The sequence below is a fragment of the Pyrus communis genome, chromosome 14 (assembly GCF_041283825.1).
Source record: "Pyrus communis isolate YQ-2024b chromosome 14, ASM4128382v1, whole genome shotgun sequence".
Lineage (NCBI taxonomy): Eukaryota > Viridiplantae > Streptophyta > Magnoliopsida > Rosales > Rosaceae > Pyrus > Pyrus communis.
The window spans coordinates 1,807,641-1,832,359 of NC_142578.1; the positions used below are offsets into that span (position 1 = coordinate 1,807,641).

Consider the following 24,719-nt stretch of genomic DNA (forward strand, 5'->3'; position numbering starts at 1 on the left):
TGTAGTGGTTCATCTTGTCCCGGACAATTAATTCATGGGATTTTTTTTTCTTCTTTTTTCTTGTTGGAGATGGGGACAAATGGAAAGAATGTGATAGATGACTTATTGTTCATACATGATACATCTTAACGAGAGAAACCTATCCACACCGAGATGCTTAAACGCAATTCTAACATTCTTATAAGTTAATCACATACTGTTATTTTCATGCATTTTAATTTAATCACATGACAGTATATAATTGACTTAAAATACTGTCATATGACGTGGAGTTGCACGCAAAGTCTTCCATATGTTAACACCAATTAATTTGTTGGTCCCATGGTGTTTAGCAGGTAGCAGAAGATTAGATCAGATCAAATCAAAGGTAGTAGTAGAAGACAAGGATATTATCTTGCTATGGATTGGTAAGTGATGAGTGACTAAAAAAGGATTCATAAATAAATAATTAAAGGTAACCACATTGTAGATATACCTAAAAATGCATTTAGCCTAATTGGTCAAGAATTTGCAAATAATTGCATGTGAGCTGTTAAGTACTTTTGGGTACCACTATAATTGATTATGTTTGTAACTTTATTTAAATATTTCAGTGTCCTTTTTCTTCATTATTATGTTTGTAGTGCCATTTTTTATGCGAATATAATTAGTGTCATTTAATGAAAATTATTCTTATGTTTATAGTGCCATTTTTCATGCGAATATTGTCACATCCCAACCCGGGGCGGACCACTTTCCGGGCCCATTCTACCACCGTAGTATGATATTACCCGCTTTGGGCTTACCATTCCCTCACGGTTTTGTTTTTAGGAACTCACGAGCAACTCCCAGTGGGTCACCCATCATGGGATTGCTCTAGCCCCCTTCTCGCTTAACTTCGGAGTTCCTACGGAACCCGAAGCCAGTGAGCTCCCAAAAGACTTCGTGCTAGGTAAGGATTGAAATATACATTTAAGGATCACTCCCCTAGACGATGTGGGATGTCACAAATATAATTAGTGTCGCTTAATGAAAATTGTGTTCAAAAGAGAACACAATTATGCAATTTTTTTTTTCTTCAAACGAGCTTGTTTTTATGCGGATTCAAAAAGTTAAAAAAAGATGAAAATTAATGAAAAATGTTCGAAAATTTTGAATTTTAACGATAAAGATAAAATAAAATATAATAGTAACATGATTGACTTTTTAATGTAAAAATGTGGTTTTTGTTAAAGTGAACAATATCGGGACATTTAGTTAAAGCTCCCAATAAAAAAAGATATTTTTTGAGACAAAAAATATATTCGCAAAAATATTCACAATTATGTTTAGTGTCATTTTTTTATACAGATTCAAAACTTCAAAATTATCATCCACATCAAAAAAGCTTGCTTTTCTCAACGAGAACGTCTTAAAATTTGAATCAGAATAGAACAAATAATAATATCACTGGTATGAAAAAAAGTTTGAAGACTAAAAATTTCGGAGGTGGATTGTCTGCCCTTCTATTTCCATACTCTCCTCATGTCCTTCTGTTTTTGTGGTCACGGTTAAGTCACGTCAACATTTTATATTCCTATTACTTTTTGTTTTATTATTTTTATAAAAAAATTAATATAAAATGTTAACGTAACTTAATCGTGATCACTATCACTAGAGGTTACGAGAAGATTATAGAAAGAGGAGGACAGACAATCCACCTGAAAAAATTTCACAAGTTATTAATCAGCAACTGGTCAAAAACAAAAAGCTTTAAAACTTGACCAATACGAAACCGGAGTCCACGTTAGAAAAACTCTGCACGGCATCCAATCCTCCTCCGCCTTCACCGGTAACAGTTTAACAGCCACCTCCTTCTCCCTCCACCGCCAAAATCCGTACCCTAGAGACTCTCTCTCACGCTCCATGGACGCGCGTCGCGTCTCCCGTACCGTGATCGACCCCAAGGTCCGCCAAGTCGGGTTCTTCACCCCCGTCGCCGAAGCCCCACCGTGTCGGACCCAGTCCGGCCCGGCAATCACAGTCCCTTCTCCTCTCTCCGAATCTCCGGCCATCAACTCACTCTCTCCCGTCATGATCCCCCCGTCGCGTCACCTTTCCGACACAGTCGTGATCCGTACGGCCGCCGTGCCGGTACCGGATTCGGCGTTGCGGCGCACGGAATCCGGCGACGTGCAGGTGGGCAGCTATAATCCCTCGGAGTCGTTGTTAGGGACCTCGCCGGTGTCAGCCTCGCCTTCGAGTCGCGTTGGGGATGGACTCGAGTTCTCCGATGAGTCCTCGGCCCGTTGGTATCGGCGGAGCGGCTCCGGAAAGATGGCTTCGAGCTTGCCCAGCGTAGGATTCGAATCCGCAGCATTGAAGACGGCTGCTGAAGTTCCTGGTAATTTAATTGCTTTGAGAAATTGAATTGAAGTTATTGCATTGGGGCCAATTTGAAATTTTGAATATTTGTACGAGTGCATTGTGTAATTATTTGCTGATATTTTCGTTAATTAGTTAAGTATTGCAAATGCAAAGTTTAATACAGTGTTTGTGCTAATTAGTTAAAGCTTGCAATTCTGTGCAGAAAAGAGTGGAGAGGCGGTTGCGGAATCGCAGAAAAAACTTCTGGCAAATTCAAAACCTTTGACAGCCAAGACCACAAAAGCGGAAAGGCGTGCCTTGCAAGAGGCTCAACGTGCTGCAAAAGCCGCTGCTAGAGGTTTGAAAGTGATCCTTTTTAATCCCGCAGTATTTTGGTTGTGTAGCTGCTATTGCCTGATTAATGTGTTCTAGAAGAAAAATCAAGTCACTTACAAAGGAGTTTTGTGAATCTAGACATGCCGTAATTTGTACTGTGGCTCGCACTCAGTTTGACGTGTAATGATTGCTCAATTTCAATTGACGACTTCTCAAGGGAGCGACTGAATTACTTGTTAATTGCATACAGACATGTTGTAAACATCATTTATAAGTTTTACATTTTAACAAAGATTAAGTAAAATCGAGTCTAATTGTGTATTTAGTACGAAATACTGATCTGTTTCTTTACCTCTTTCAATTTGGTTTATTTGTATGTTTGGAGCTCCCCTCAATACCATGTATTAACTGTTCTTATGGTTCCCCAACCTTTTAAAAATACAGGTGAGGGGAAAAAACCTGCTGCTGTAACTGGAGGTGGCGCTACTGGTAAGGCAGCTAAGCCTGCGAAGCAGGCTGTGCAAAAGAAGGATACTTCTCAAGTTGCACCTTCGGTGGCTGCTTCTGATAGAAAGGGGGGTGATCGACCACCAGATAAGGAAAGGAAGAAAGATGTTCCTCCTCCACGTATGCAGTTTGATGATAAGAGCCGAGTGGAGAAGGCAAAAAGGCGTGCAGTGGTCCATCAAACAGAAGCTAAAAACAGAGTTGAATTGTTCCGGCATTTGCCTCAATATGAGCGAGGAACTCAGCTTCCTGATCTTGAATCAAAATTTTTCCAACTTGATCCAATGCATCCTGCCATTTATAAGGTATTTCCTTTTAGGAAACTAGTTATTGTTGGCTCATCGTTTGTGCTTATGCAGTCAGGCTTTTGTTGCAAAAAATCAAATTGGTCATTCAAACTGTGACTTTTCAATTTATGATTAAATGGAACTTTTCCTAATAAGGTCAACAGAAGTAAGCTACCACGTACGTTTTGAATAAATTTTGTTGTCAAACTTTTGTTAAGAAATAAAACGCGTCGCAAAGCTTTCATTGTATGTTTTTTTCATTTACATGTTGCCTCTGTGCACACACTTTTTTCAAGGCATTTTGTACAAGTATGAGCACATCTAGACGGTCCTAGATGCGTTTGAAAGAGTTCCAGTATTTATCTCGTTTCAAGGGTAAAGATCTTTCTACTAGTGAACATTTGATAACATTTATCTGAATGTTTCAAAACTAAAAGGAGTGATGAATGTATCATTATACATTATCATCTGCATGGCTAATAACGTAGATGCAATTATGGACATTTGTCAGGTTGGACTGAAGTATTTGGCTGGAGAAGTATCGGGGGGTAATGCTCGTTGTATTGCAATGCTCCAAGCATTTCAAGAAGCCATTAGAGACTACTCAACACCGCCAAATAAAGTTCTTGTCAGAGATTTAACTGCAAAACTCAGTAGTTATGTCTCATTTTTCACTGAATGCAGGCCACTTTCGATCAGCATGGGAAATGCAGTAAGGTTTCTGAAGAGTCGTATTGCCAAGCTCGCCTTAAATCTTTCCGAGTCTGATGCAAAATCTACACTTTGTTCAGAAATTGACCGTTTTATAAATGAAAAGATAATACTTGCTGATAAGGTGATAGTCGGGCATGCTTCTACAAAGGTTAGGGACGGAGATGTTCTTCTCACATACGGATCATCATGTGTCGTTGAGATGATCTTGCTACATGCCCATGAACTTGGAAAAAAGTTTCGTGTTGTGGTGGTAGACTCGCGTCCAAAGCTTGAAGGCCAAGTCTTACTTCGTAGGCTGGTCGCAAAGGGCCTTAGTTGTACATATACTCATATAAATGCTGTGTCTTATATCATGCACGAAGTAACACGAGTGTTTTTGGGAGCCGCCTCAGTATTATCTAATGGAACTGTATATTCGAGAGTGGGAACTGCATGTGTTGCTATGGTTGCTCATGCATTTTGTGTTCCAGTCTTGATCTGCTGTGAAGCTTATAAGTTTCACGAAAGGGTACAGCTTGATTCAATTTGCTCTAACGAACTAGGTACGTTGGTTACGTGGCCCTGAGCTTTTGTATTGATCTTGTTTCTTTTATTTGCTTAACTTCATTTTCTTTTTTCCCTGAAAGTGATTAAGTAGCATTGTCATAATCCTTGCAGGTGATCCAAATGCTATTGCGAAGATTTCTGGAAGAACGGATGTAAACTATCTAGATAATTGGGCGAACAAGGAAAATCTGCAACTTCTGAATTTAATGTAAGTTTTCATATTGTTCACCATACAAAACAACATTAGTTGGAATGATTCTTAATACGCTTCTGGACGTGCAACAGGTATGATGCTACTCCGTCAGATTATATATCTATGATTGTCACAGATTACGGCATGGTAAGTCATTTTTACGCTCCTACTTGAAACCGTGAAACAAGAAACTCAGTTATTATTCCTTTTGTAATCTCTCCTTTCTTTTCTTGTTAAGGATCCGTAAGAGTTTTCTTGACGATCAGTCTTCATCATATTGTTTTTTGGTGTTACTGTAGATTCCACCCACAAGCGTGCCCGTCATTGTCCGCGAATATGGGAGAGAGCACTTGTGGTGATAGGGAACTCCGAAGTAGACTGACGACGGTGTATGAACAAAGTATTCACATGTCCTATGGCAGGATTGTCTTGCCAGCGCGAGAGAATAAAACTCGATTTTTTGAACATTTGATTGGGAGATTTTGCGAATCGAAACGTTAATGGTAAGCAAATGTTAAAGACATGATGATAACAGCAGGGTATGAAGTTTTGTTGGTAAATACAACCCAGTGAAGAGTGCATTTTGTAGCCTCTCCTGACAGTTTTGGGGGTTTTGCTTTCTCTATCATGTAATTCTTCATTTTTGTCTACAAATTTTATATGTAAATGTTTTTGGGAATATGTTATTTTCTTTTTACCCTTTTTGGGATAATTTAATTAATGAAAATTTCCTTGCGTATTGAGAGTAACTTGTATGGCAAGGTATACTACCACACACGTCTTGTCAATGGTTTCACGGTGGAACTTTAACTCTTACTTTCTTCTTTAGATATTACAAAAAATTGGGGATATCCTTTCCTCTCCCCAGCCGTTTCTGGTTAAGAAGATGTGAAAGCGCATCTATCTATATAAGAGTGTGCAACTGCATCCTGAGTTGTGAAGTGGGAGAGAAGGGATTTCATAATTGAATTGAGATTCTGAATAAGACGGCCTTTCATTATAAATTTTATTTTCATATTGAAAAAGTAATAAGAGTAAGAGGTGTTAAGCTTTTCATCATTCTTGCATTGAGCTATTTTTCCTCAGGATCTCCTTATAATATTACTTAGGTTTGGGGATATGTGTGTGTGAATCCTTTAACAAGAGGGATCCTCATTTTTCTAAAAAAATGGGATCATCTTCTTGGCTGTTAGATTTGACTTTAATGAAATTGTGTGGTTGAGATTATGTGGTTTGTGATTTAATCTCAACCACACAATTTTATTAAAACCAATCTAACGGTCAAGAGATAGTCATCATTTTTTTTTTAAATGGGAATCCCTCTTGTTAAAGGGCGCATATATATATAAGTACCATAATTTCTTCCAAAAGAATTAATTGTCAGTAAATTTGGTAACCTCCCATTTGTGCTGTTTATCTTAAGCAAATATCACATATATCTCATACAAAATTACAACAAAGGACTTAGTGCTCTAAACAAATTAATTTCTTGAGCACCCAAACTTAGAGTATGTCCACCCGTTGATAGAAGACAAAGACAACAATATTACTCTCCAACAGTACAACAAAGCAAGGACAAGAGGTGGGCCAACCAATGGCCGCCCTAAAGCTCGTGCTTCTTAAGCCCTGCCTTATGCCAACGGCATGCTGATGTAAGCATGAACATTGCAAACCGATACGAATGCATGACTTTATACCAGTAATGGAGGAAAAATAGAGGGCAAAATTGTTCATATAAGTAGAAATAAAACAAATTTTTACTCTTTCAAATCATCGGATTACATTTAGTATGTACCATAATTTTAAACTGTACACGAAATTGAGGCCTAACATACAACAAAGCATTTCAAATGCCTAAAGATGCCAATTTTCCCCTTTTTTAAGTGGGATTTGCAGTGGCCATGGCCAAGTTAACGGCATTCCAAGCCAATCACGTGTTGCCATGTGTTCCCGTCAATGTTTCTGTTTCCTCTCAGAGCCATGAGTACTATTATCAGCTGCCGCAGCACTTGTTGCCAATTCCATCAACCGCTCAAAATCTATTTCACTTGATTTGTACTTCAATTTCATCCCACTATGTAGCCATGACCTTAGGCAAAGGAGAGTTTGTGCGCTGTCGTGCGGCATACAGAATCTTTGCTTGTGAATTTCATCGCCTTCGCCACAGAACAGTTCTTCCGGTGCCACTGAAACCGCCTGCACGGCTAAGAAATCCCGAGCCATCAGAGAAAGCCGTGGATAGCGCACACTATTGACTTTCCACCACTCCAGAACATCTGTTGCTAGTGGAGCTGGAGGGTCCGACAGATATTGAGTGAGCTCATCCGTTGCGCTGCTCATGCTTGCCCTTCGTTTCTTTCGTGCAATTTCCTCTGCGAACGAGACATTGCATCCCTCTTCCATTTCTTGAGCACTATATCCGCCAGCCATGGATGGGGAATGGCTGGTCGAATAGTTTCTGATGAAATGAGCTCTCACTTCGTCAAGAAAATTATCTGAGTTGAGGCTTTCGGGAAATAGCTCTCCTTTAATTCGAGGATCAAGAATCGCTGTCATGTATATGATTATGTTGCAGACCTGGTTATTGTAACCTCTAACCTTTTCGGCCATTTCTTTCGCGGCATTTCTTAACGATTCTGGGTAAAGGTGAGAATCTCTGCAAGCAGCAATTGTTTCGGAAATGTGATCCATAAAGAAGAGAACCAGCCCGACAGTGGGCAGCTTGTCTGTGCACATGTTGTTTGTGGTTTTGTAGAATGGTTCGAGATATCGATGCACATGACCGACTGCATTCTTCTCTGCAGAGCTCAGCAGCATCCTACTGTCTAGTGTCTCATACTTCCTGATAACAGCATCCATGGAATTCGAAGCCTGCATAAAAAATACATCGCGGTCACTTAATCCGCAATGGAAGTGTAGAGAGAGAGAGAGAGCAATGTAACATCCTCATATCATACCTTGCACACAATATCTAGCATCTGATAATTGCCACTCCACCGCGTTGATGTATCAAGCGGCATTTTCCAACAAAGTTCCTGGTAAGCTGCTGTGAATTCCGCAAAATCCTCTGCCATCTCTGCAGACGCGTTTAACCCCATTGCAAACTCTCGAATCTTTGCGATCACCGGCTTTGTAGTTCTCAGTCCATCATTTATGATCAAGTTCAAAATATGAGCAGAGCAGGGGATGTAACAGAATGGCCCTACTTTCTGACCATCCAGGTAAGCATGCATTGCACTCTGACTGCTATCATAGGTGCATGATAGGACTCTATTCTCAATATTGTAGGACCTAAGAACCTTCACTAGGGAGTGATAGATCTCGGCACCACCACACGGGTAAGGTATGTGACAGATATCGAGCATCATCTTTTGGAAAGACCAATTCTCGTCGATCCAATGACATGTGACGCTCATATAACAAAGTTCCTCATAGGAGGTCCAGAATTCAAGCGCGATAGAGACCTTCGAAGAAACATGTTCCAGCGACGATCTTACTACTTCCTGCATACTCTGGAAAACTTCATAAAATGTTCTTTTGTACTCCTCGCTTGACCATAGTTGTGCGGATGGATTTAAAAATTTGTACAGTCTGCCAGCCACTTCTCTTCCAATGTTGCCGGAGGCAAAGAAGCTAAGATGAGCCACTTAACAAGCAACCAATTTATATGGTTGTAATCCATTTGGGATGCTTTTGATTGAGATTGAAGTTGAGGTTTCCGGTTTACAGTGGCGGGTTGTGGTGCAGGACTGGTGACAACATCGCCGGACTTATCATAACCAGGATGGCGATTACTTAGGTGCCTTCCCAGATTACCTTCAACGACAAGGAAAAATGAATCACCACAACCGAAACCTTAACCGTAGCATAAGCTATTCACAAACATATAGTACAATACCGCAATTGCACATCAAGAACAAGAACGAAAGCAACTACATTGAGGGGACAAAGAAGTTTACCAGTGGCAGTTGCAATGGAATAGCTTTGTCCACAAAACTTGCACCGGCGGCTTTTTCCGTCAGAAGCCGTCTCGAAAAACTTGAGATAAACCGATGTCATAGTCTTCTTTCTGGGTTTGGTTGAAGGGGTACAATTTCCCCGGTCCGAGGAGACCAAACCGTTATCCACCGGATCAACGATTGGAATCATCGCCATGTCCATCATTGGTTTGGGTTCCACCTCTAATCCACCAAGAAACAAATCAAAACCACTTTTGATCTCGAATCGAAAAAGAAAAAGAAAAACGTAAACTTTCATCTGATCCGGCAAGTGCTTTCAGCAATCAGCTCATGAACTCATGGCATTGCAATCCAACGACAAAATTTAACAATAAATTATGAATTCAATTTGAACTTTTTTGAAAGTCAGCTCAGAAACTCAATCCAACATACAGAAAGAGAGACTTTAGCAGCAAAAACGAAATTTGGCGATTTGGGAGAGTACCTTTGAAGGTTTTGAAACCGCTGTTTGCAGCCCAGTTCAATTGATATGCTGCTTTTGCAGCTGCCCAACAAACCTGAAATTCAACAAATTGATAAAGTTTTGGGCTTTTGGATGTAGGGCAGCTGCCCAAACAGTCCCTCACTCGGTGACTCGGTCAGTCACCTGGCTCTGAGTTAAAAGAGCGAATCGGTCAGCAGGTTGAATCGAAGAGAAGATGAGAGAGACAGAACTGAGGAGAGAGAGGGAAAAAAATGGAGGGAGATGGAAGTTGGAAGCGGAACGGCGCCAAGAGTGAGCCGGATCGCAGCCGAGCGAGGAGAGAGAGACAGGGAAGATTGTGGAGTTGCAGAGCCGCGAGCGACGCCCGAGCCGTAGATCTAAAATCTCAACATCTTCGACGGCTTCCAAAAGTAAACGCTCACTCTCACTCGCTCACATACACAGTAGAGAGAGAGAGATGAGGGCTCGGCTGCTTGGTTGCGGTGGGCTTGCGGCGGCTAACTTTTGAGTGAATTGTATGGAATTGTTGAGCCCCAGGCGGCCAGGCCCAAGCTATATATATCTATGGCTTCAGTTTCTGGCTCCACCAGCCCATTTTCAAATTTAACGTTCACTTTTTCATTATTTTTTTTCTTTGGAAAGGAATTAAACGTGAGAAGTGTTGTTGGCATTCTAAAAATTTCATTCTACACTCTTTATAAGTGTATTTTTCTTTCTAAATATAGAAAATTTAGAGTGTAGAATGAGAAATTTGGAGTGCCAATAGCAATTCCCTTAAATGTTCAATTTTTATTTATTTATTTGAACGATATTTTAGTGTAATCTAATATGAAAGAGGAGAGTTCAAACTTAGGGTTATGTGAGGCGTACTATTATAGTCGTTTGATCAGTCTTTTGTAACTTGTTAATTTTATAATACTTATAAATCAACGTTTTAAATTCAACTGACATTCGTTGGATCATCATGGAGGGGAAAAAATTGCTCACCATGATGACTTGATTGTTCAAAAGTTACCCATCATGTTTGAAAAGTATAATATAAAATATGATAGTACATTTTACCCTCACCTATGCCAATGGTTCTCGACAAAAATACTACGATTATCATTTTTTTATACCACATTTGTACTATTATTTTAACAAAAAACGGAATTCACATGTATTGATAGGCTCTACATAGCATGAAAAATGCGATAAGTATAGCATTGCTCAAAAATGTAGAAATGAATAGGTGCACGATGTTCTATACCAATGATTGAAAATAAAATATCTAAATATTTGTGAAAATCAAATCTAACAGCTAAAACACTCGTACCATTAACTGAAACATAGCATTGAAGCCATACTAGGTATGTATTGATACATATCACTGAAATTGGTGAAGTGGATTTACCAAATACTTGAACTTGATTTAATGAGAGGCTAGCTTTAGGTACTACCGCGGGTTGCCCACTTGCCCATGCAATGTAAATGAAAGGGATGTAGACAATAATTACAATCCTTATAATTACAAGAAAAATGACGTTAATAGATTTTCTAAAACCCAGAAAATTTTGCTTCATAGATCATGTCAGCTGCAATTAAAACTAATTCGTTTGTAAATTTGTATATGTCGGTCGGTTGGTGGGGAGAAACTTACATGCACCTCTCGAGACCGCCCAGTAACATCCCGACGAGTGCATGTAAATTTCCATCATGTTTTCGAATTCAAGAAAAAATTGCAAAATCGGACATTTTCGAGGTTGAAAAATCCATGCCATGCCCAATTGTGTTGTGCCCAAAATCGCTTAATCAGCTGAACCTGCTGCTGTGCATTTGAAATGAAATGTGTACATATATTTGTGCTTCTTTTGAAGAACTATGTATTTCTCTTTCTCCTTGACTTCCTTGATTTCCAAAAGATTGCATAAGGGTTTGGGCAGATTCTGTATGGAACTTTTGGTTGAGGAACATCAGGGACACTGCAATATTATTCATGTAACAAAATATCCATTAATCGCTAAAATCAGTCTTTCTACAATGTGGTTAACTACACTTTAAAATCGGCAACTGTAAAGTGAAGTCAATGCATCAACAATGTCATGCTGACCACATATGCACGACATACAGTATCCGGGTTTTGAAAAGATGCAGTTAACCGCATTGTAATTAACCACATCGTAATATTGTATGTGTGTGTGTGTGTGTGAAGCAGGTAAAACATTTAGGTTTGAAATATTCTTACTGTAATCCAGCAATGTCAATCTGTGAAAAGTCCATGTTGTTGGTTGAACTGTCGAGGAGGGCTGGTGTGGCAGCTCCACTGGTATTACTACTACTTGTCCTCTTACTACTTAATGGTGATGAGGGAGGTGGTGGTTGCTTGATGGCCAGAACTCTGCAATTCAAGTTGTTTGCAACACTAGTACTGCTGTGGGACATTGCCAACCTACATATACACACCAATTACACCAAATTATAAATTAATCACTATCATCTCAATTATGATCCAACCTATCATGTTTATAATATATTGTGCATGAAAATTGACAACTTTAATATGAAAGGAATTTGAATTAGACAATGTTGCTATGATAGTAAAGCATAGCAAGAAAGTCAAACCTAGCATGTATTATATATCAAGAAAAATGTGAAGGGACTCTCTTAAAGTGAGGTTCTCTGTCACCTCACAGTTTAATGTCAATTTCCATGTCAAGTCTAACTTTTGAGAGAGTCTCCTTAGCACTTCTCTATTTATCAATATATATATATATATAAGACGTGACTAGAACAATGTGTTCTTCCCTCTGCATATAAACTTGAATTCTCTTTTCAGTAGTTTAAAAGAATTTAGTATAAAAAAATGAAATGGATATAACGAAAGTATTCCAAAAGTTATATTCTTTCTGAATTATATAATTTCATGGATGAAATATTTTGTGTATCATGAGTTCAAATTAATAGGAAAGAATCATTTGTGAAGAACAAATAAAAGAAACATCCAAAAATTCTGATAGGGAAACTCAGGACCACACCTGCAATTGTAAATAATATAATTGAAAACTCTATCTAACATTATAAGATTATTCAAATTCCTCAAGGACTTGTTGGATTCAATTCAAATTCCTAGCTCAAGAAATATTCTCATTAATTAACATTTGAAAACTTGGCATTGAAAACTGTCTAACATTATAAGATTATTCAAATTCCTCAAGGAGTTGTTGGATTCAATTCAAATTCCTCAAGAATTATTCTCATTAATTAACATTTGAAAACTTGGCATTATGTAAACACCATGTTTGGCTAATATATACCATCTGCCTAAAAGATGGACAAGTGGGTATGGTCTTTCTAGATCATTGTCCAATGATTCTTGATGAACCACATATTATGACCAAAAGCCAAAAAGGCAATCTACGAAGAAAAACTAGATTTTTTTGTGTATCTCTCTCTTCTTTTACTAATCTCGTTTAAGGGGGACATGAGGAGAAATATGCGCAAAGTAATATACAACTCGTTGCATCAGAAATCTTTCCCCAAATCTACCCCTATTGTAGGAGAAATTCTTTAATTAGTCGGGTAGAGATAACACATTACCCGTTTGATCACACACAATAAAAACGACAGCCACCAAAGTATAGGGTCCCACACGAGTGTATGCAGGTTAGCTATTTTATTCCATCAGCATGCCACATGCATAGCAGCATACTGGTCATACTTGACTCAAATATTGAGCCAGATATGGTCCCATTCTCAACCCACTCCGGCCATGCTTGCTCTAACACGCTACATATTAAATAAGGCGTAAAAGAAAAGAGTTGATGAGGTAATGAATAATTGGATACCCATATCTGCCAGTTGACTCTTCTCTTCTGCAGGTCCTTCATCTCCAATGGAGAAAAAATTGTGTACGGCACATGGACATAGGATAATTCTCACAGACGCATGAAACGTCTCGTATTTTGAGTACACCGAATACTACATTAGTTTCAGCCATCATGAGAGCTATTTTATCAAAGTTTCTCTTCTTACTATGAAACTCACGTTACCTATCTCTCAATTCCAAAATTAAATGCTTTAAATTATCATCAAGAACTTAATCCCGTCGTGATCATCACAATGATTAAAATCAAACACATAATTACATAGAGATTAAAATCAATGTTCTAATTAAACAAATAATCTCAGCAAACTTACCTGTAGAGAAAGCTGTGATCATGGAGTCCAAGAACAAGAGCTGAAGCCCCAATCTCTCTGACCAAAGCTGCAATCTTCTTCCCATCTTGATCACCTTCTGTGACAATCATTTCAACCTTGGTCTGTAAATCATCATCATATACACTGGTAATTTGAACATACATATATATAATCAGCAACATTAACTCACACATATATACAAAAAAAAAAGGTTAATTAATACTTGAGAAAAACGATTAATGTAAGGTTAATATATAAAGGAAAATTGGTCGAAATGATCGTTTTACAAATTCGAATTCCTGAAATGATCAGTTTTCTATACGTTGATCACCTATATTATAACACACATAAAACACGTACGTTGGGGAAGGTGTTGCAGATTTCTTTGAAGGAGAGGGTCAACTGGAAGCCTTTCAAGCGGAGAAGCCTGGATTTGTTCTTGTTTCTGGATCTTGAGGTTGGAAAAACATGAACCAGAGTTATCCAGTCTCCAAACCTAACCAGGTTGTGGAGTGCCCATCGAAGAGCTGTTCTTGCTGCTTCCACGTCTTCAACTACTACCACTATTCTCCTCACATCCATTACCGGCCGCCACCCACCTTCTCTTCCCTCCCTCCTCTCTCTCTCTCTCTCTCTCTCTCTCTCTCTCTCTCTAGAAATAGATGCCAAAACTCTCTAAACACAGATCATTCATGACTTGTCTCTTTCTCGGCTTCTTTTAAATGAGTTTGATATACATGTCAATCATCTTTCTTCCTTCACCTCAATATTTAATTTGACAAATAATATTACTATATTAGGGTATTGTACAACATTCCTTGGTTATTTTTTCGTGCACAAATTATAAGATGACATAAATAGATCGTTTAGTCATATCTATTATTGATATTTATTCTATATAGATAAATTTTCACATATTCTCAACAATTTATATTTAACATGACATAAATTATGATGGTTGACGAGTTAAAGGTCACAAATGTGGACCAATGTAATGCTTATTAATTTTCAATGTAATCGTCATGCGTTCATATTGTGTTAACAAAACATTTATATTCAAACACGTATGACTATTAATTAGTACATTCCATGCACAAATCGATAAAACATAACTATGTCAACCACTTAATCATAATATATCCATTTGTACATCGCGCAATAGTTGTGACTTTCAATTCCAGTAATGATTTTCAAAATAAGGGAAGTTTATGCTTTCATTTTATTTTATTTTTTTTGTCAAACGATAGATTTTGTTAGATTAGTCACCATCGGAATTTGAACTCACGCCTAGAGTTTATACTTTCATATGAGTAAAAGAATATTGTTAATCTCTCTAGAAACAGATGCCAAATTAAATATTTATTTTCCAAGTTTAAAAATAAGTATATTATTTCAAGCCGCCTTACATATTCCCTTAACTATTTGACTGATTATTTTTCATGATTTGATGAGATTTTGAGTACTAACCTTGATTTGGTTTAGAAGTTTGAAACTGCATGGATCGTGCCAGTTAGTGCTTTTGGAATCTGAAACCTAGAAAATTGGCTCCACTTTTCCAGCAACATTTCAAAAATTAAATTAATGATTGAAAAACAGAAACTCGGATACGGGCAAAAAATCAGTCCAAGGGATAAAACAGAATTGCCAAATTTTTTCGGATATCTGAAAATTTAAAAAAAAAAATATTTGCCACCTAATTCACCTATTATTTTATATAATTACATGACAAATAAGAACCCTAATCCCACATAATATGAATTATTTTATGGAAAAAGAATAATAAAAAGTGTTTTTGTAACGCACTTCATGGATGCTTAGCTACACAAAGTACAAATCAAAATAGTATCTCCCTCTGGCTGATACACCACTTACATTAAAAATTTATATAAATTGGAAATGAAGTCATGGGGGCATCGTCGCATTGCTTTTCTAATCACAAAACGATGGGAAAAAGGGGTCGTATCATGAGTTGATTCTACTGTTCTGTCGCTGTGTTTTTGCATCTATCTCTTTGTTTTGGTTCTTCTGTTTTTGTGGTTCCAAGTGCACTAAGGTAGGGTGGTGAAAATTGCTTTCCTAAAATATGCATGAAATTCATAACCCTAGTTGCATCTCAGCAGGCAGAAATGTGTATAAAAACAAAGAAAATGAAATCCATATCAGCAAACTGCCAAATCAGTTCATGTTTTGCATCTAATCATATTCAACTCGTTAATTTTCTTCGTTTTCTCTTGGCTTTCTGACTATATTGTTAATTAGGAGTTAATATTAGACTTAACAGTGTTAAGTTAAGAACCAGGCGTCAAAAATGTTAGGTAGTATGAAGAAATTGGGGACGGAAAAGCATTTCATTTTATAAGTTTTATTTTTCACGAATTTCGTTCTTTGAATTTTTTCGCCAACTATAATATTAACATCCGCTGTAGCAATCTTCAATTAAAATACCAGGTTCGACTGCCGGCAGAAAAACTTTTGTACATGGTAAATTTCTGTCATCTTCAATATTAACGAAATTGTACCTATAAGACAAATAAACACATTTGATCAAGGGTGACAAAGCAACACGCCCACGAGGTGGGGGGTTTGACCAATTGATCTCCGATGCCTAAGTCAATTTCTTTGAAAATAGAGAGTTTAGGCTTAAGTGCGTACCAAAAACTTAATTACCAAAAATTAGTGTAGATGAGTTATTTACAGGGAGGTGGTCGGCCATAAGAGGTAGGGTTTTGCCCTACACATGGTGGCTTTCCAATTGCCCAGGTGAGTCATCCGAAGTATGGATGTGGAAAGAATAATCCCAAAAATATTAAGGGAGTGTATTCAATTGGGATTTTGAGAGATTTTAATTCTTTTAATGAATCTAGGGGTATTCAATCAGGATTTTAAGTGATTCTCTGAAATTAAAGGTGTCACATCCTGGCCTGGGCCCCCACCACATCCCGGGTTCGACTCCACCATAGCACGATATTGTCTGTTTTGGGCCCCAATCACACCCTCATGGTTTCATTTCTGGGAACTCACACAAGAACTTCCCCGTGGGTCATCTATCTTGGGATTGCTCTCGCGCGAACTCGCTTAACTTCGAAGTTCCAATAGAACTCAAAGCCAGTGAACTCCCAAAAGGCCTCGTGCTAGGTAGAGATGGAAATATACATATAAGGCTTACAGGATCCACTCACATGGACAATGTGAGATGTTACAATCCATGCCCCTTAAGTGTCCGACGTCCTCATCGGCACACTTCCAGTCAGGGATTGGCTTTGATATCAAATTGTCACATCCCGGCTTGGGCCCCCACCACATCCCGGGCTCGATTCCGCGTGAACTCGCTTAACTTCAGAGTTTCGATGGAACACGAAGCCAGTGAGCTCCCAAAAGGCCTCGTGCTAGGTAGAGATGGGAATATACATATAAGGCTTACAGGATCCACTCCCCTGGGCAATGTGGGATGTTACAAAAGGTGTATTCAATTAGAATGTTAAAATAGTTTATTAAAATCCTTATAAATCCGGGTGTATTCAATAAGGATTTTAAAGAAGTTTATAACATTCCAGGTGTATTCAATTAGAAATTGATTATAAATAATTTGAGAAAGTTGAGGAATTAGAGGGAATTTGAGAGATTTCGTAGTGTATTTTAAGCATCCACAAATCTCACATCTCCCCATGAGATTTTGAGAGAATTGAATCAAAATTTTATATAGAATCTCTACAAATCAATAAATAACATATTGGAATTATCTCGGAAGTATCTTTGATTGGATATGATTGTGATTCCTTCTTTGATAGAGTTGTCATTCCATTCGGAGAGTATTAAAGATAGGATTTAGTAATAAGTCCTATTTTTAATGTCTTTTTTTTTTTTTTTTTTTGTCAAACTATTTTTAATGTCTTTCACTTTTCCTTCGTGTCATGGGGAAAAGAGCTTAATGAAGTTGTAGTCAGCTACTGGAGAAATTTTTCCAAGTGCCGGGAACACCATGACACATGGTGTTCCCTCACCCATTAGCATTTGACATCTTGGATATCCTTCAATTTTATATTTCAATAAATAAATAAAACTAAATGCTAATGGGTGAGGGAACACCATGTGTCATGGTGTTCCCGGCACTTGGAAAAATTTCTCTAGCTACTGAGCTGCACATGGAAATCTTTGTGGGCTTTGTCAAATTAATAAGGACCTTCTTGTCTTTTTCGAGTAAACATTCACGTTAACTTCAAAAAAAAATTAAATTATTTTTTAATCCACAATAGCAAATTAACTTTATTTAAATCCCACTAACTTAGCATTTTATAACTTTTATTTTTAATTAATTCCCTTTTGCTAACTAATAACTAATATGAAGATTCATTTTGATTTAGCCCCACACATATCCTTGTTAGGATCACCACTGTCTTTATTCCCTAGAGTAATTTCAGCCAAATACAAAGAAGAAATTATTTTATAACCACAATATACTCATGAGCTGGTTTGTCTCTGAAGCCGAATTAGCTAACAAAATCGATATGATTTTAGATGCCAAAACTGGCTTATACACAATGCTCATTTAGGTTAAGGTTAGGTATATGAGCAATGATGATTAGCTACCGAAATAGATACAATTTTTTTTTGTGTCAAACGATAGATTTTATTACATTAGATGTTAGATTGGCTAACGGCAAGGTTTGAACCCACATTGTCATGAAAGAACTCAACACTTTTCTACCATTGTGATAAAATGCCACTTGCAAAATAGATACGATTTTAGTTTCACGTATTTTGTTGAACAATTTAAAGGTTTCTTTTGGTGTCTAGAATTGACTTAAATTAAATAAAGGCTTTTTATCCAAAATGGTCTCTGATATTTGCATAACTCTTCATTTTGGTTCCTAAGTTTGTCCACAATCAATTATTTTGGTCATTCCATGAAAAATCTCCATTGAATAAGGATAAAATGACAAAAATATCCTTAATTTTTGTCAAATCATTTTGGCCTATATAATGTTTATTAAATTGAGGATAATTTTGTCATTTTAATATTTATTTAACATAACTATTCACGGAATGACCAAAATGATTGATGGTGGATAACCTCAAGGACCACTCGTATTGATTTCAAATTTTAGAGACCAAATTGAAAAGTTATGCAAATCTTAGAAACTATTTTAGCTATAAAACCTTTAATAAATTATTAGATTTAGTGAATGTTGGACGGCAAACAAATTTACTTATTTTGTCAAAGGGAAGGTGAAATATAAATTAGTCATGAAATTGAAACTCAACTTTTTTAATATCTACAAAAATGGTACAATTGCAAGCTAGCGATAATCCATGAGAAATTCATTGAATAAACTTTTAACTAAGGTGACGAAAAGAATAAACTTTTAAGTTTGACGAGGAGAATATAAAAAAATTGTTATATATGATAATACAAATAATTGGTAAATGTAGCACTACTCGAAGTATATAGGATCCATTTTGCTGTACTGTTGTGCTTATTTGGAAACTTACCAGACGCTTAATTACCTAAAAGAAAATCCATACTACCATATACATATAAATATATCGAAAGGAAATCTTGCAAATTTGCAAAGTAATATGATTATGTATGTACAGAAAGCCTTTGGAGAAAACAAGAAAAATAAAACTCAATTTCCGAATCCGAAACAAAAAAATCTGTATGTACTTATCTGGAAATCATATTTATATATATATATATATATATAATCTATGAAATCATCTCCTTCTCCATTTCATTTTTCTTTAAATTTACATGCTTGCTGCTGGTTCAAATTTATCTTCAACAATGGCCAAAACCCTAATCCCAAATATTTTTCTTGTGCTTGTAGTTTTGATCTCCCTGGGCACGCATGCCCTAAGTGACAAAGGCGTCGCAAGGGTTCTTCTATACCATAGAGAAAAGTTCATGGCATCACATTTCAAGGACCATCACTCCCTCGTCAAGGCTCGATTGGCCCGGGATAGGGCACGCTTCAAACTCCTTTATCGGCGTCACCTCCAGCACTCGAATTCTGCTCCATTTCTACGCCCAAACGTCGATTTCAATGAGACCAACGTGTTCGAGGAAGGCGGGGAGTACGTGACCGTTTTGAAAGTGGGAAATCCACCACAAAAAGTGCAACTTCTTGTAGATATGGGCACACCCTTCACATGGTGGCAGTGCCAACCAGGGTGCATACAATGCTACTCAACACCACACCATATTTTTGATGCGAGCATGTCATCCACGTACACTCAGACTGATTGCTTTAATGGACCATGTGATGTACAGCAGCTCTACATACAAGGTTGTGTTCATCGTGGTGAGCACCAGTGTCGTTTCAGCGTTCATTCTGTAGATCGATCTGTCTCCGAAGGTATCATGGCCACAGATACCATATCTACCGATGAGGGTGTGCATCTCAGTAACAATTTCTCTTTTGGATGTGGAAGTCGTATTACAGGTACATAATATATTAACTTTAACGCTCGGATTACAAATGAATTAATCTACTATCACGTCATTTGGTGAATAAAACTTAACATGATCGTTCATTAGGTATAGACATGTTCAATGAGGCCGCGACTGGAATCCTAGGCTTCGTGCCAGGTGGATATTCATTTCCGACTCAACTCCAAGCTAACAATTTTACCTTCTGTCTGCCTTATTACAATACAACCGACGGTGGAACGTTGGACTTGAATTATTACGATGAATTCCGGTTTCAACATTCGAGTACAGCAATTCTGGACATCAGAATGGACCGTTATTATTTGTTGTTCAGTGGGATAGAAATGAACGAGGAAGCAATTCCAATTCCCCCTGAATTCTGGGAATTTGATTCCGATGGTGTTGGGGGTGTGACTATTGACACAGGGACTACAATCACCAAGTTTCCCGAGAAGGCCTATGACATATTCAAGGACTACTTCATCCGCAACGCTCAGGGTTTGCCTCGAGCGCCCGGCGAAGATCAGTTAGACACTTGTTTTTATGTGAAAGGTGTCTACGAGTGGACTGACCTCCTTCCCAAGGTTAAATAGTTAGAGTCATCTTTTTTTTTTTTTTTTTTTTTTTTTTTTTTTTTTTTTTTTTTTTTTTTTTTTTTTTAGAGTTACGTTGATTGGTTTTCAATTAGATTTCGAAACTGACTTTAACTCATTTACCGTTCTACATGTTAAATTTTTGTTTAAAGTGAGGAATCCGCCGTTGGAGTTGGACGTTCGTCAGGTTGTCATGGCTGTGAGCGACGACAAGTACTGCCTTGCATTTGCCGCCGGTGGAAGAACCTCAATCATTGGAAGCTGGCAGCTTCAGGGGTCACATATTGGATTTAAGCTTCCTAGTCATGTTCTAGGAATTCAACCTAGAAGTTGGTACTAATTTTAATTCATTAAAATGTTGCTACCACATAATTGTCTTCGGTTTTACTTGATTTAAGTTGCATAGTCTACTTAGCCAATAGAAAGTGTACGGTCTAGATTCAATCCATCTTTGTATGACTCACAGGTCTCAGATGATAGCCAAGTGTCATGCCATTAGTGATGACCTAGTATGAATGGCTTGGATTGGAAATTGTGTAATATGTAAGAGAATGTTTTGATGTGAGGTCTGCAAGAGCATTTGGATCGCTTTCTTTTTGCAATACACACAGAAATATCTGAAAATAGGGGGTGGGCACTTGGAACTGAAAATTGAAACCGAAACAGTTTGGTTTTGCAGTTTTGAAACGGTTGTGGTCTTGAAACCGAATCACAGTGTAGGAAATAGTTTGGTTTCAATTTTGGCTTTTGAAAACCGCACCAAAACCAAACCGCACAACAAATATTAATAAACATTTAATTTTAGATGTCATGTTTTAATTTGTTATTTGTTAGAGTCTATACATTCAATATGAACTTAACCACATTAGAATATCATCACTCATCAGTCTCTCTCTCAAAACTCTGTCAGAATATCAAATTAACTAGAAGAGTGAGAAGATTAATTCTCCTCATAGTGAGTGTGTATAAATGTGGTTAAAAATAGAATTCCAAATTCCACACGTAAAGGATCTTAATTTCTGGTCTCTACCCGGCTATATTTGGTCAGAGTAGACATATGTTCTGCAACCCAAAATGTACGTACGTAGGAGCTCTAGTACCAGAAGAGGAATTCTTTAGTCAATTGGACAGAGAGGAAATTTTTTAAACACCAAGGCTCATCACATCTCTAACATTATTTGAAACCGTTTGAAACCGTTTGAAACCATCTTATGCATAGATAGGTGCAAATGTTAAATTGTATATTTTTTCTTAAAAACCGAACCAAAATCGTTTAAAACCACACCGAACTGAACTAAACGGTTTGGTTTCATTTCGGTTTTTTTTTGCTTCAAAACTGCACCGAACCAAACTGCAAAAAGTTTTGATTTCAATTTTGGTTTTACTCAAAACCGCACTGAACCAAACTATGTCCACCCTTATCTGAAATGTTTTTCTTCCTCATTCCTTTATTCCTTCTTCAATTTCTTTGCAAATCCAGAAACTAAAAACATAACCAAACACTAAATTCCAACATGGTATCCAGAGCTTAAGGAATTGACATGTATTATGTAACATCGTGCACTTTCTTTTAGTCAACATGGAGAATGATCTAGTATGAGTAGAGGCCATGACGCTCTATTGCAGTGGCAAAAAACAATTGTATTTATGCACCCTAATGCAGGTTTGATCTTTACTGACTCCCTCCCCCTAACATTTAACAATTGAACCCACTAGCACTATTGTTTGTAAAAAAGAAAAACTAATGCAAGTGGAGGACTAAAGAACAAAAAAAGGCATTGGTTTGAAGGATTAGGCAAGTCAAACTATACATGATGGGCTTAGTCGTTGAACAACTATTGTAACCTACCTTTGCCCACTAGAACGATTAAGAGGAACCGAAGCCCTTGATAGAGAATACAATCCTCAAATCTCGTACGATATAATACTGTGATGTCATTATCAGATAAGAGAATAGAGAAACACTTGAGTATCACGTGATGAGGGATATACTCAGTGACGAGCAATAATTGGGTTTAAAAAAAACCCGTGTTTACGGAAATTATCCCCAGACCGGACCATTCTTGTTTTTTTTATTTGGGTACAAAAGTAGGCCCATTATTAAACTTGGTATTTGGGCTTAAATCTAGAACCCAAAATCTTCCTTCCTCCGAAGTCCCAAAGGGTTTAAGCTGCCCAACCAAAAACCCTCAAAAATCAAAAGGGAAGTAACCACCGTAACCATTTTCCTCTCACCAAAAATGGCTTCCTCTTCCATGGCTAGGCTCTCGAGGACGCTCTCTCGTTCTATGCAAGCAAACTCCAGGACTTTACTCTCCATGCGCTTCTACACCACCACTACCACCACCACCGGCACCTCCTCCTCCAGCAGTGACAGCTCCGACTCGGACGAGTCCAACCCTCTCAAGTCGGAGGCAGAGTCAACCTCGGGCGACGCCTCCCAACCGCCGCCTCCGTCCGATGAACCCATTCGAAGAAGCTTCATCTACGATCGCCCGCTCGAGAACGGCCTCGACGCCGGCATTTATAAGGTGCATTTCGATTCAGTGTCACCGTTCCGATGATTCATAGTCTCAAAATTTAAGGATTTAGGGTTTTAATTGTGTGCATCGGCGGGTGTATATGTGCAGGCGATTTTGGTGGGGCAGGTGGGGCAGAGTCCTTTGCAGAAGAGGCTGAAGAGCGGGGCATCCGTGACCATGTTTTCAATTGGGACCGGCGGGATTCGGAACAACCGGCGGCCGTTGGATAACGAGGACCCGGTGGAGTATGCAAACCGCTGCAACGTCCAGTGGCACCGCGTGTGCGTTTATCCGGACCGGCTTAGCATGATTGCCATGAAGAATGCTGTGCCTGGGTGAGAGGTTTTTTTCTACAGCTTGTTATCATGTTCTAATTTGCGTTACTTTTTCTGATTGTGTATGATATATGACCATCTTTATGTAAAACAGATCGTGTTTTCTGAAAAAAGGATGAATTGTTTTTGTACAAATGTGTGTAAAATGGATTTGGACTAGCTTTTGTGTGATTAGGAAGATTTGGTAGTGCTTTTGTATAATGGAGACTAGGAAAATTGTTGATATCGGCAGAAGTTGGAAGGGTTACGAGCAATTTTTGGTATTTGATTCGAAATGGAACATTAGGAAGTAAGGACGGTTTGCTGGAATCAGTCGAAATTGTAACATAGTGACCAGGTAGAGACGTATAGAGGGAGTGGGGAATAGTGTCTTTTGTGATGCATCAAATTGATGGAAGAAGAGTTGTTTGAGTTGCCGTAATTCTGGACGTGATGAAGGAAAGTAAATAACAGATTCTTTGGCTTGAGGTTTGAAGTTGCCGTTCTACTAACATTCTGGTTTGTCATTGCAAAGAATGTGTCTGTTTTGCGTTTGCAATAATTTGTCATAACTTAACTCCGCTGCTTCTTTCTTATGGTGATCATGGCCTCCTTCCTCAAGTTCAGAACTTTGGTTTTGATATTTGGAGATAATCGTTTCTGCAGTTGGCGATGACATATTGAAATTTGATATGTTGCAGTTCGATTATATATGTGGAAGGTAATCTGGAGACCAAAATCTTTGCTGATCCGGTTAGTGGGCTTGTTCGACGAGTTAGAGAGATTTCTATTCGCAGAAACGGTATGTACTTATCTATTTACATTGTCTAAGATACGCTTTGTATACTCAATCTGAATATCTATATGTTATACTTCTCATCATGTTGATACATTCTTTTGCCCGTAATTCGCAGGTCGCCTTGTGTTTTTGGGCAAAGGTGATGGTGCTGAGCAATCACCAAAATGGGGGCTCAAAGGTGTTGGCTACTACTAAAAAGCTTTGTTTTAACCTTTAAGCGGCACAGATCTGCTCGACGAAAGACCAATTCTTTCGTTTGTAATTAACGTTCTGTTGCATCCCAAGTAGCTGAGATTGAGATTTCTTGTTCCAAACATGGCTGTTAAACTTCTCAATCCGATTCAACAATTCGCTCTCTTTTCAATCTGTTTCGGCATGCTCAAATTTAGATTGCATCCTCTTTACAAGGTGAAATTCTAAGCTACTATAATTTACGGATAAAGAGACTGAACATAGTTGCAAAAAAGGTGGGCACATTTCCCCGACGAACTAGCCTAATCCACATTGGTATTTTGGATTGACCGTTGTCGTATG

The 24,719-nt window shown here is 38.0% G+C and overlaps 4 protein-coding genes and 1 pseudogene across 5 annotated transcripts; 3 read left to right on the forward strand and 2 right to left on the reverse strand.

Moving 5' to 3' along the window:
• Positions 1-1,681: 1,681 nt before the first annotated feature.
• Positions 1,682-5,657, forward strand: LOC137713184 (uncharacterized). Its single transcript, XM_068452451.2, has 7 exons — positions 1,682-2,362; positions 2,549-2,683; positions 3,106-3,473; positions 3,967-4,711; positions 4,827-4,923; positions 5,001-5,055; positions 5,208-5,657. Exons 1-7 carry the CDS (start codon positions 1,885-1,887, stop codon positions 5,265-5,267), a joined length of 1,938 nt encoding a protein of 645 aa, XP_068308552.2. The 5' UTR covers positions 1,682-1,884; the 3' UTR covers positions 5,268-5,657.
• A 990-nt stretch (positions 5,658-6,647) lies between these two features.
• On the reverse strand, positions 6,648-9,485 carry LOC148691071 (zinc finger BED domain-containing protein DAYSLEEPER-like; annotated as a pseudogene). The gene is made up of 4 exons (XR_015955539.1): positions 9,352-9,485; positions 8,868-9,089; positions 7,866-8,724; positions 6,648-7,779 (listed from the first exon to the last, which is right to left on the reverse strand). The product of XR_015955539.1 is annotated as a zinc finger BED domain-containing protein DAYSLEEPER-like (transcript).
• A 1,143-nt stretch (positions 9,486-10,628) lies between these two features.
• Positions 10,629-14,211, reverse strand: LOC137711923 (uncharacterized). Its single transcript, XM_068451076.2, has 4 exons — positions 13,888-14,211; positions 13,528-13,649; positions 11,576-11,779; positions 10,629-11,312 (listed from the first exon to the last, which is right to left on the reverse strand). Exons 1-4 carry the CDS (start codon positions 14,107-14,109, stop codon positions 11,210-11,212), a joined length of 651 nt encoding a protein of 216 aa, XP_068307177.2. The 5' UTR covers positions 14,110-14,211; the 3' UTR covers positions 10,629-11,209.
• Positions 14,212-19,312: 5,101 nt separating this feature from the next.
• On the forward strand, positions 19,313-20,890 carry LOC137712405 (protein ASPARTIC PROTEASE IN GUARD CELL 2-like). Its single transcript, XM_068451490.1, has 3 exons — positions 19,313-19,970; positions 20,066-20,509; positions 20,703-20,890. Exons 1-3 carry the CDS (start codon positions 19,313-19,315, stop codon positions 20,888-20,890), a joined length of 1,290 nt encoding a protein of 429 aa, XP_068307591.1.
• A 1,839-nt stretch (positions 20,891-22,729) lies between these two features.
• LOC137713109 (single-stranded DNA-binding protein, mitochondrial) lies at positions 22,730-24,549 on the forward strand. The gene is made up of 4 exons (XM_068452365.2): positions 22,730-23,081; positions 23,181-23,407; positions 24,088-24,188; positions 24,301-24,549. Exons 1-4 carry the CDS (start codon positions 22,791-22,793, stop codon positions 24,378-24,380), a joined length of 699 nt encoding a protein of 232 aa, XP_068308466.1. The 5' UTR covers positions 22,730-22,790; the 3' UTR covers positions 24,381-24,549.
• Positions 24,550-24,719: the final 170 nt, after the last annotated feature.

Bases quoted from the DNA above. Each gene is read 5' to 3' on its own strand.
- LOC137713184 (XM_068452451.2), top strand. From the start codon at position 1,885: ATGGACGCGCGTCGCGTCTCCCGTACCGTGATCGACCCCAAGGTCCGC. The intron at 4,924-5,000 runs GTAAGTTTTCAT...GACGTGCAACAG, and splicing joins CTGCAACTTCTGAATTTAAT to GTATGATGCTACTCCGTCAG. The intron at 5,056-5,207 runs GTAAGTCATTTT...GTGTTACTGTAG, and splicing joins TTGTCACAGATTACGGCATG to ATTCCACCCACAAGCGTGCC.
- LOC137711923 (XM_068451076.2), bottom strand. From the start codon at position 14,109: ATGGATGTGAGGAGAATAGTGGTAGTAGTTGAAGACGTGGAAGCAGCA. The intron at 13,650-13,887 runs GTACGTGTTTTA...GATGATTTACAG, and splicing joins TCTGCAACACCTTCCCCAAC to ACCAAGGTTGAAATGATTGT. The intron at 11,780-13,527 runs GTAAGTTTGCTG...GTGTATATGTAG, and splicing joins GATCACAGCTTTCTCTACAG to GTTGGCAATGTCCCACAGCA.
- LOC137712405 (XM_068451490.1), top strand. From the start codon at position 19,313: ATGGCCAAAACCCTAATCCCAAATATTTTTCTTGTGCTTGTAGTTTTG. The intron at 19,971-20,065 runs GTACATAATATA...ATCGTTCATTAG, and splicing joins ATGTGGAAGTCGTATTACAG to GTATAGACATGTTCAATGAG. The intron at 20,510-20,702 runs GTGTCTACGAGT...TTTTGTTTAAAG, and splicing joins CACTTGTTTTTATGTGAAAG to TGAGGAATCCGCCGTTGGAG.
- LOC137713109 (XM_068452365.2), top strand. From the start codon at position 22,791: ATGGCTTCCTCTTCCATGGCTAGGCTCTCGAGGACGCTCTCTCGTTCT. The intron at 23,082-23,180 runs GTGCATTTCGAT...GTATATGTGCAG, and splicing joins TCGACGCCGGCATTTATAAG to GCGATTTTGGTGGGGCAGGT. The intron at 23,408-24,087 runs GTGAGAGGTTTT...GATATGTTGCAG, and splicing joins ATGAAGAATGCTGTGCCTGG to TTCGATTATATATGTGGAAG.